General features: G+C 36.9%; 1 protein-coding gene across 4 annotated transcripts in view; it reads right to left on the bottom strand.

The window, feature by feature from the left end:
- ARFIP1 (ARF interacting protein 1) overlaps nucleotides 1-11776 on the bottom strand; it is a 41012-nt gene continuing 29236 nt past the window's right edge. For all 4 annotated transcript variants that reach the window (XM_071431883.1, XM_071431886.1, XM_071431884.1 and 1 more), the window contains 3 exons: nucleotides 11393-11550; nucleotides 9021-9195; nucleotides 1-1598 (listed from right to left, as the gene is read on the bottom strand). In XM_071431883.1, the coding sequence (XP_071287984.1) occupies nucleotides 1443-1598; nucleotides 9021-9195; nucleotides 11393-11550 (489 nt within the window). In that variant the 3' untranslated portion in view covers nucleotides 1-1442. The remainder of the gene's footprint in view (nucleotides 1599-9020; nucleotides 9196-11392; nucleotides 11551-11776) is intronic.

Here is an 11776-nt window from a genome sequence, read left to right as displayed (position 1 = left end):
TTGACTGCAAACATGTTTAATATGAATACAAAATTCACATAGGATATACATTATAGGGAACGTAATTGAGCTATTACAAGAGATTCTGACAGAACAAAAACAAAGAAGGCTCTGTCAGGCCAAGAATTTAATGAGGAATGATTAAAAAGTTTGATTTACAGTTACATTACAGTTGTGTTAAACACTGAAAACTTTAGAATGTCAGCTGAAAGGCGTTTGAACATACAGTACATAAATCATACAATCCACACCATTGTAAATAACATATTTGAAGTATTTCATTTTACTTAACATAACATAAAGCAACATAACATGTGCAAATGAGGACTCCAATATATTGAATTTATAATGTCTATGATAAAACTGACATATAATTTTACATTTAAGGACTACAGAAATGATGAAGAAATTAAAAATGTGTCCTCCATTTTACTCCCATTACCAAAGTATGCTTTTCAATTAAACAGAAAAACCATACTGGCCCGATTTCCTCTCAAAATCATACCTGCTCATGAAGTTTAACTAAAGCTTTAACTTGCTCTAAGTGTACAATGACACAGCATTTACACAGTCATCTTCTCCTTGTTGGGAACTGACAAACTATTACATGAAAGGTTCTTAGGTTATGTACACTGGTGGAAAATATTATCTTATAAAAAGGCACATACCTGTGATTTAAGGCTAGTATGGTATTTGTTTCATAGAGAAAGAAACATTTTAAATGAAATTAGTACATTTAATGGTTGGCCTCACTCAGCAAACCACTTGGTGCAAAGCAAAAACCTGTGCTCAGAAGCTTCAGACTGACAGTGATTCTTGCTTTAGTGTTTTTTGTTTGTTTTTTTAACCCTTTGATGGAAAGGTACATTTGTAAAAAAGGCATTTGCTGCAATTCCACTTGTCAATGAGCCATCTGCTACTGTTGCCTTATATGCAGATATCACATATAGGCCTTATAGTATTCATCTGCAAAATAGTCTTTTAACTTTCTCATTTTTTTAAAAGTCATATGAAAATTATTAAAGATGTTTTCTATATTCATCTATAAAATACCAGATGTTGGTACAAATCATGTAAACCTCCATTTGCAAATATTTTGACTAGCCACCAAAATATCAGAAATCACAAGCATCATTTGTCAGTGCAAATCTATAATAGTTTTGTTTCCCCTCCCTCTTTCCCTCCCCTATCCCAATTACAGAAATATCCGCCAACCTTTACATACAAAAGGAGTGCTCTATATTTGAAATTACAGAAATTATGTTTGGTTACCTTAAAGCCACCCACTTTCCTATCAAATTCAGTTTTACAGTATTATAAAACGGGAAAAATTTAAAGCTGTCCATTCAAGAATCACTACAACAGTCCTTCAACCCCAACCCTTAATTATTCTCAAATTTAAAGAATTTTAGGTTAACATTGGGTCCTCTTCTATGATCTGATTACTGTTCTTCAAGCCAGGATGGGGCATCTGCTCCAGGAGTTTTCAATTTGATGTGGAACTGTTTAAGTGTCTGTTCAAGCTGCTTTTGATTGCCAGCAAAGTACGCCGCAATGGCATTGTGGAACAGAACAAGCTGATTGTGCAATACCTTCACCTGCAGGCAAGGAGAGAGACATTAAGAGGAGGCTGATGTTAACATCATCACAGGTCAGCTATAAAGAAATAGGTGTATTTGCAATACTCAGACTTCCTATAGATTTTTTTTAACAAAAGCTTAAAAATACAGATATGAAATGCAAATATGAATTTCTTTAACATTAAAGTGATTCAGAGTTTTCATAAAGTGTGTTTAACAGTCAAAACCAACTCAGCATGCACAGAGCAAACAATTCACTAAACAGCATAATGTTATCAAATATCAAACACTTGATTACAAGTACTTGATGCCTTGAAATTAGATGCCAAACCTCTAAGATACGTGCCTGCAGGCCAAATGGACCTACCTCCCTGAAACAATACATGGCAAGGGCATTATCTGAGTATAACACTGCTCATGTGCTGCCCCCCTTGCAGAGAGTTGCTGCTTTCCAGCTCATGGACACCTAAAACAAATTAAACTGATGTCCTTCTCCCAGCAATATTTCTTGCCCATCTGCTGTAACACAGGATTATTTTCAGCACTTTGACTCTAACATTTGTGAAAAGTAGACATGAAATACACCTGTCACAACAGCAACCAAAACCTGGGGAGAAGAGCACAAGGGAAGCTGGAAGGCACCACTGTTTTTCTCTATGATAACAAGCTACAGCCCCACTGATGAAGTCAAAGTTAAGCAAATGTTACATTTCCATCCTAGCACACCAGGAAACCTGAAGCTGTGAATGGACAGCAGTATGCTCAAAGGCATCTGTCCATTTCCTTCTGCAGCCAAACCCTTTTTATTCCTGAGTGAACTCTCAGCCCAGCACCACCCTACTCTTGTGTCAGACCCCAAATCCCCACGGTGGTGGCCCTGTACCTGTTTCCAGCCTACAAGGCTGAGCCCAGCAGCAGGCAGCCAACACAGAGAGAACAGAGGAATGAGGTGGCTGAGGGAGCCCCAAGGGAAGATGTGGGAGGTAACAGATTAACCTTTCTCTACTCAAATTTTAGGTCACTGTCTCATTTCTCAGCACAGTCCACAATGGACAGTCTACTTCTGTCCTGCCAGGAATCAAAACTGTCCTTAGGGCAGGTTTGGCTTGTGCCTGCCAGTGGGCCATGCCTGGTTTAACAGGTTACTTGTTATTGGCTACTGGGCTTCTCTGAAATGCATGTAACTCAATACAGAAACACCTCATCTTCTTCATTTAATGAAAGATCTCTAATTAAACCCCCCACCATTATATTTGACATGCTATGACACCTGAAGAGTGCAACATTTTTTACTCAGAAATGTAATAAATATATTTTTAAAATTCCTTGAGAATAAAGGGCTGACCATGTGTGTTTGTATCCCTGCAGGAATATATAATAATTCTGCACAAAGTTAAAATTTCTGATTATATCACTTTTTTTTTTTAACTGACTAGCAGACTCAATTCAAAAATTAAGTAATAACCTCTTCTTTGCTGGCCCAAATTTTCATCTAAGTTGCTTTGATAATCTGAAAACTGGAACCCCTATGTTTTCTCCCTATGTTTCCTCTAATAATTCCGGTCAACTTATGCAAATACATGCCAAAGAATAGGCTTTTTGTCTCATTAACAGCGTAAAATGATACTTTATACCACCAAAAGGCTCTCCAAGAAAATACATGAGAGATGTGAATGGTTAGAAAGGAATTCCCCATCATAACTTCAGATGACATTTTTTCATTTACAAAAGAATTTACAGAATTTACAGAATTTAACATCCAGGAGACACAGGATTTAGCTAACTATACTTGTTCAAACAAAGTTCAAACTATTTTTTGAGTCATAAAAGATGGCCTCTTCTTCAGTTTGCGTGGGCAGACAGGTATATAAACATATGGATTTTTCATCTATAAAAATGTTAATTACCAAAATATTACACTTTATAAGTGGAAAATGTCACAACAACATGAAGGGTTTGCTTTTAAAAGTTTAGACAGAAAGCACAGTGCTTTTCTTAAGCAGATTCTTTCCTCACTGACATGCAAGACTTCATGCAATCCAAGCCAGGAATTCTACAGAGAAGTACACTCATGTTATAGCGTATTATTAAAATGCTACAAGAGTTTTACTCATACAGTTTATAGGAACTCAAATAAAACAGGGGTAACGAACCTCCCCTCCCAGCCCAAGTTCATCAGTCTGAGACTGTATTTGGTACTTTGTTAGGGTAGCTTTTAACATAAATCTTCTGTGAACTGCCCCAAAAATCTTCTGATAATTTAAAAAATTCAGTCAGGCCTAAGCTCAAGGATGTGCACACACACACACATACACATACACACACACACAGAGGCTGGAATTGACAGTGTAGAAGCAGATAATTTGGACTCAAAAAATACTGTTTGTTTTGGAAATATTTTTTTAACTACTAAATCCACTTCATTGTATGAGGTTCTATCCCCTAGATCATTGTGGTATAAATTTCGTGATTGTTATCAAGCTGGTTGCAGAGGTTCAAAGTATTACAACTTCTACTCTCCTCCTTCAGAAGCTGATTGCTTAGTGAATCCCAAAAGTGATGGTGGGATCTTCTTTTCCATATTTTCATTCAAGTAACTTCAAAATAAAATTTTTCTAGAAAAAGACCACTTAAACTGTCTGACACAATACAAAGAAGCTCTACTATGAAGCAGCAACCAGCAAAGAGGAAAAAGCTGCAACACCTCCAAACACCCAATGTCCACAGCAAAACCACCTGCAACCACAGCTAAGGATTGGACCCCAACTATTCATTTAAAACCAAGTTCAAATTTACCCACTTTTCCCATGAAAGAATCTTTCTCCATCTTGGGGAATGGGTAAATAAATATCTTACCCACTCCCATATCCAGTCACTGATTGCAATTTCCACACTGTATTTCACCTTAGCCCTCTGTTGGCAAAACATTCATGCAGGTATGCAGCCAGTTGGATCAGAGAACAGATCTAGATTAAAATTAAGCAGACAACAATGTATCTGCTTTAACCTGGATCAGTTCCCCAATCTGATTCTCTACACAGCTGCAAAAACACTTTCACAAACACTAGAGAGAAGGCAATGGGGGAAAAGGGGGGGCATGAAGGGATCACATTTTTTTTGCATCAAAGCCTTGAAACAATTGTCAGATTGCAGCAGTAAAGGCCAACTCTTGATCACCAAGCTGTAGCACTGATTCCAGGAAAGGAGTGTTTGAAGATTTGCCTCAATCAAAGAATGCTAATGGTGTGCTGCTAAAATACAGCTAAAAGACAGGTTCCAATGTATGACTAACATAGCTGTCAAAAAGCCATCGTGCTTTACAGTTGAATAACAGTTAAAATCTTTGTTCCTTGTTAATTAACTACATATACCTATTTGTTCCTAATTATAAGCAGAGTAAGCACTCTGTAATACAATTGGCACACATCTCAAAACAAAAAAGAAGGATTGTGGATAAGCATAAAAACCTGCAGGTAGACACATCCTACACAGAAGACTTAAGTGTCACAGAAGATACTATAGGTTGGACTTGATTTTTCACATGGATGCTCTTAACATTTCAGTTCTTTCTAAATATTAAGAACATTGTATTTTCTGTGGCACAGGAAGTGCATATTTCTTTACACCCTCCTCATTCAGCCTCTTTCAGCCATCTCAACGACCAAAAAGACAACATCCCTTCGAATCTATCCATGCATCTGTACCTCCTCACAACCATCACAATCCCTTCTCCTAGGTATCTTAATTTGAAGTCATTTAGTCTTGACAGTTTCATCATCTGGGTCTCCACTGGACTGCAGATTCATTTGTAGAACCAAGCATTTAAGAATCAAACTCCTGAAGTACAATTCACAGAAGTGCAGTCATTTTCTTTCTCTGCATAAAATGGTATTTGACATTTCTCAAGTGTGTCTAAGAGTAAGAGGGTTTTTTTACTCAAAATGACAAAACCTTCTAAAACTGTTTTCAGAAATGACAGAAATCTTTGAGCTAAGAACAGGCCATCATCCTTATTTAAAAAAATAACTATTTTTAAGATGCAGATTTTGAATGCAACTATTACTATAGTCATCAGCAAATGCTATAAACTTCTACAGAACTCTGCCAGCTGGGGATAGCACCAATAAAACTTGTATCAGCACTAAGAAAAATGAGTTCTAACTTCAAGATCAAATGCTGTAATAAAAGTCAATAGAAATCTTGTGTATCTTGGTTTTACAGAAAGAAACTTGCAATTCCAGCTTTACTGTAAATGCAGCTCTCTAAGCCTTTGAGGGCTTTTAATTGAAATATTAGCATATGAACTGAGGAGAACAGGCACAAAGAGACTGCAACCATGTGATGCCTCTTCCCCATATAGGGAAAACCTAGATAGGGCCTTCTAGATAATGGGTTCTTTGGTGACATTTGCAGCACCACAGACCAACTGGAGCCCACCAGCCAGTTAAACTGGCTTCAGAGGTTCTTTGCAGCACCATCTACTAGGAACACACTGCTGATAGCTGAACTGCTCCTGACTGAACCAAGGCATTTATGCTGCCGTGAACAGCAACAACAGGGAAAACCTGAACTAAAAAGTTCTTTCAGGTTTATTCTGTTCTAGATCTGATCTCTACACTTAATTAAGAAATGTTATCAGACAGCCACACTGAGACCCATCTCAGTCCTACCAACCAGTGTTACACGGGAACTCTGCAGAGATTCTCCTGATCTGTCTTTCTGCTCCTCCTGCAATATCAAATACTCTCTCTCCTCCAGTAGCTATTCTCTTTAAAACAGATTCTCATCAAGGGATGAGACTGAGTGTATTTGCTCAGAAAACAAAGTTCTGTTCACCTACAGCCATTATAAAAACTTGAATGCTCACTTTATGCTGGGAACAAGTACTTTACAGAAATACACCACCAGGAGCAGACAGCACAGAATTGTTGCTGCTCCTGTTCCCTTCTTACACTTTTTTTTTAGAAAGGCAGCTGAAGTGTAAAAGGCAATGCTTCTGTGCCAGCAGTCTCAGCCACAGGAAACAAAAGACTGGCAAGCCACAGACTGAGCTTTTCTGTCCAAGGCCACTGCAGTGCAAGCTTCATACACTGCTGCTCTGTGCCCCAGAGCAGGGACCCTGCTGCAAACAGCAGCACATCACTTTCCCTTTCCACTGCTTCTCCACCAATTTATGCCCTTCTTCCCCAAGGCAGGCACAAACCATCCTACCTGCTACGCCTACACTACAGGGTAAGCTGCTTCCTTCACTCCCTTCAAACTATTGCCATGATGACATAATGTCATCTTACACAATAAATAGAAAAAAAATAAAGCTTACCTCAGAAAAGCTCTCAGCAGATAATTATATTTAAGCCAATATTTAAGTGTAAAGGAAGTCCTTTCTATAACTCATTTGGGAACAAAATTACACACACCCTTTAGTAAATATTTTTACATCTCCAGTGTCAAAACTGAGAAATGTCAGCCACTGATAAAAAGGCTTAAGCATGTGAGATTCCCTACTGTATTAATATAAAAGGCAGGAAGGAAAAAACAATCTCTTTCAGAAACAATTTGTAGGCTGTGACTGCTAACAGGATGCTTGGTCTAATTCAAGACTGTCACTAGGAAGACAACTTCTTCAGTGTTTGCTAAACTATCTAATTTAGTTTAAAAAAAATATGGAAATGTGTTTTGTACAAGATGGAAATAAAATGCTTTTGCTCTGAAGCCTTCCTATGCATTTAAACATGAATTGGTAAGTGTGTTATATAGATAATGGAAACCATGAGGAAGCATGGTAACTCCTATATTTAACTAATTTGAACTTAAGCATCACAATTCTTGTACAGATATAAGCTGGAAGGATTAAACCATTTTAACAGAGGTGCACTGTAGTGATAGCAAATAAACTTACTAAAAGAAGAAAACAAGGGTAGGGAGAGTAGGAAGACATCTTCAGCATACCTGTTTTCAATCTAGCACAGTTTTAAAAGCCAGCTCTCAGGAACATTTTCTAATTTAAGAATCAGTATCAGCATTTAGATTAGATTCAGCTTCTTCAAGAAAATTAATTTCAATATGATTTTTTTCAATCCTTATAATTTCCAATTTTTTTCAGCAAGAACTAGAAATACAGTCAGGCCAATGCCAGTTCAGTCACCTGATGTTCTGGTTCATCACAAAGCCAACTTTTGGTGGCTCTGTGACTCCAGACCAGGGAGTCCTAAGGCAGATGCCTGTTTGAAGGAACTGTGTTCAGGAGCTATGTTTTAAGCATATATTGTTTTGGAAACCAAAAAGTAGTTTGCTTATTTTCTCAACCTTTTTCTTATCATCTGTTCATGGTTCATGTTTCTTCCCTGAGCCCCATCTTTATTCTAAAAAGATGATGCAACTGAATATGTGATAATATATTCAAGAATACAAAATAATAATCAATTTTAATTGGTTTAGCCTGTCCCTATGATTTTTCCTTTAAATTTCCCTCCTTCCAGGCAAGGAGCATGGTTTGCTATTGTAATCTGGGGCCAGTCATGTATTCTTTAACAGGCTGTTGTTACCTGTGTTTCAATTTTTAAAATACATGAATCAACCCATACTGAAAATGTTAACCCACTGATAATGTTAACCCTGGATAGAGTGACAACTACCTCCTATGTAAGCTTTAATCACTTTTTCTTTCCTCTGAAGACATGGGAAACATAAACACACATGATTATAACCATCTCATTTACCATGAGTAAGAAAAAATCAGATCTTGAAAGACCATAATTTTCACATCTAATTAGAGACAATTTTAAAGGACTTATTTATCAGAGAAAGAACAGTTTTAAAGTTTTGTATAGCATTTTTATCTTTGCCTGGTAGAATAAGAAGGGTAAGGATCCCATCATTAAGAGGGTATGGATGAAATGGTAGGGTTGAAATAAACATGAAAAAAACCCCACCCTTCAAGCCAACAGTTCAAGAGTCTTGTTTTAAATTAAGAAACTATAAAGGCATTAATTATAGAAAGTAGTACTTCTCAGTTAAAATTCTTAAAGAAAGCTTAATTTTGAAGAAGCCTCCTCATGGTTCTGTCTCCTTCTTTGTGCATAACCTCTGAGACAAAGTTGCCAAATGTACATGTTACTTTGAATATTAAATCAGTAATTATGTGACTCATTTAACCACAAATGTGGTAAACAGGAAAAAGTAATATTTCTGCAAACTTGAAACCTCTTGTATCAACAAGAAACTTACTGTCACAATGTTTGTCATTTGTAGCTGGAGCAGCTTGATTAGCGACTTCTAAAGTTACTTGCTCTAAAAGTGTGTCCTCCCAGTGATACAGCAAGAACTCCAAAAATTCAACTTATTCTCCTTGTTCATTCTACTTCTAAATGAATACATATTTCAAGATGTAACAACTTGTAGAACAAAACTCCTAATCATACATAAGAAGTAGCAGCTTACCTTGTTTTCTTCCAAAAATTTCAATTTGATAGATACGTCGTTACGCATTTTGTCGTATTTCTCTTTGTGCACTTGAAACAGTTGCTGTGATTGTTCAATCTTTGGCAGAGTGTTTGCATCACGAGGGCCCAGATTCAGCTCTTCCAGGTCTGTTCGATAAGCATCGTATTCAATCCTGGGAAGAAAGAGGAGAAGGGAAAAAAGAACCATCTAAGGGCAGTGCCTCAAAACTGACCTCAGATATACGTCTAAGACAACAGGAGATGAACAAAAGAGTTAAATATAGGGGGAAAAAAAAAAAAACCAAAAAAACCAAACAAAACAACAACAACAACAAAAAAAAAAAAAAAAAAAAAAAACAACAACAACAACAACAAAAAAACACCAAAAAAACCTGGGCAAGTTTTTTCCTCCCTCCTCCTATTCATCAAGCACTTTGTATAAAACTGCCTAAACAAGCATCCTCCCTTTTCTCTTCCTGTCTCAGCCACATGCTCCCAGCCCCTCTGTTTTGTACAGGCTTCAGTAGTCAGAGCTTCTCCTGAGACATCTCAACCTACTGACCCAGAAAAAGCTAGCAAATATTTTTCAGGTCATTCTTCTGCTGTTGAATCAGTTCACTGGAGAGTTTGTGTTGAGAGTAAGAGGCACACCAAGATCATGACGCCCCCTTTAAGCAGATGTTTGAGGAACAGGTCACTTACACCAAACTCTGACCTAAAGCATTTTCAGCATGCTCCAGGCTGCTCCATATGTATTAATTGGACAGTTTCATAGTTCTTCCACAAATACTTTTCTGAGAACTTGTCTGCCCTATGGAAAAACAGACTGCAAAAAGATGGGGCAGCCCCACCCAAAGCATCACTCTTCCTTCCCTAGTTTTCTGTAGCTGTCAAATAATGTAACTCAGCATATCCACCTATTTTAATGGGACAAACCACACTATTTTTGGCCTTTTAAACATGCTTTCTTACAGACATTTCTTTAAGTGGAAACAAATCAGGATTAAAAACTGGTTATAAAACACAATTTTCAGCTGATGTAACTGCTCAAAAGAAAAATACAACCTTTTCAGAGGTAAAAGGAGTAATATTCACAGGGCTCCTCCTCCTGATTCTCACTGCCACTATGATTGAGGATTTATAAGTAATTTATGGCTTAATTCCAAAAAGGAAACCATTAAACTTATCGAGAACTGACAGAAGAGGGGAACAGATGAATGCTAAAGTGCAACTGGGAACAGGAAAGAAGAGGCACAGAAATAAATGTGACCTATTTTCACAGTGCAAAATAATGAACTGGCTATGTCAGTGAAGAACGTTTCTAATTTATTTGACTTATTAAAATGGCAAAATATTTGATTTCTTTAGTGAACAGAAAGGGAAAGCAATGAAGGTATTTCAGGAGGGAAGAACCATATATTGAAAATGACTGACAAGAACAACTACAGCAGATGTATTTTGCATAAATTTTCCAGGGCATACCTGGATATATGAACCAATTCTTTTTTTTTTTCAAAACACATGTCAAAAATAAAGCAATACCTTATCTACACATTAATTCTACCTTTCATGCCTTTGAAAGTTTACCTAAATACCAAAACAATAACCTACTATTTTGTTCAAAAATAAGCATTAGAACAGAACAATTAAAAAAAGAGGGGAAATTCAAAATTCCAGCAGTTTGCAATTTTGGACCTAAAAAACCCCCAAATATCACAAAAAATTATATGTATAAACTACATCTTTTGTAAAATTAAAAAAAAATGCACTTTATTCTGGTAAGTGAAAGAAAGTCAGGATGGAACCACTCATCAGAAAGAGCTACAAGGCCCTGACAGAAAAAAGGAACCCAGCTTTAGAATACTACACCACATCTAAAAGTAGCCTTCTCCAGGATGAGAAAACCATTACTCACTCACTGAGAAATTTCTGGTTTATTTTCCCCTTTCTGACCAAGCCTGAAATGTCTGCATAAAACCCTAAGTGTGAATTGCAGGCATTGTTCATCAACAGAGGCACAAGATGAAGTGTCTTTCAGTTGAGGAGATTATTTTACCTATTGCAATGCAGCTGGATAGAAGTGTTAATCTTCCACTGTCATGCTACTTAGAAAGCCACCTTAATCTAGCACGTGGGAAAAACCAGCTATAATTACTCCTACAGCTAACAAGTAAAATTCAGTCTACAAGGAAACATGTACAAAACATTGGAAGATCTGTGCAATCATCTACAGAAACCCTCATTAGATGAGAGCTGTGTTATAAGGTTTTTATCTGACAGGTTAGTCACTCAAATACAAGACCTAAGCTGATAGAGACTGCTTCCCAAGGATTAATTGATAAGGAAAGGAGCTGGACACAGGATAGCTACCTGGCACTTTCGTACTGTTTCACAGTCAACAATGTATCCTCAATTGTTTTATTCACCAATGTGTTCACACTGGCAATAAAAAAGTTAATAGCCCCAAGAAGCGTTTCTCCATTTTTAGCTAGAAGTTTCTGCGTATCTGCATTGTAGCCAAACTCCTCCTATAAACAAAGAACAGAGAAAACAAAGCTGTAGATCAATTGAAATCATAGCATTCATCAGCAACTATATAAAAAAATGCAAACACAGATGTGGCAGGTCTTTCACTTCTGTTTGGGTATGATTATGATTAAACCAATATGATTTCAATACAATATTTTGTTCACAGTTCTTATGAAATCTCTCCAACATCAGTAAAACATAGTTTATGATTTTTTTACCACACAG

Source organism: Agelaius tricolor, unplaced genomic scaffold, assembly GCF_023055355.1.
Source record: "Agelaius tricolor isolate 1412-34295 unplaced genomic scaffold, bAgeTri1.0.p SCAF_8, whole genome shotgun sequence".
In the NCBI taxonomy this organism is placed as follows: Eukaryota; Metazoa; Chordata; class Aves; order Passeriformes; family Icteridae; genus Agelaius; species Agelaius tricolor.
This window is presented reverse-complemented; position numbering and strand designations above follow the sequence as displayed.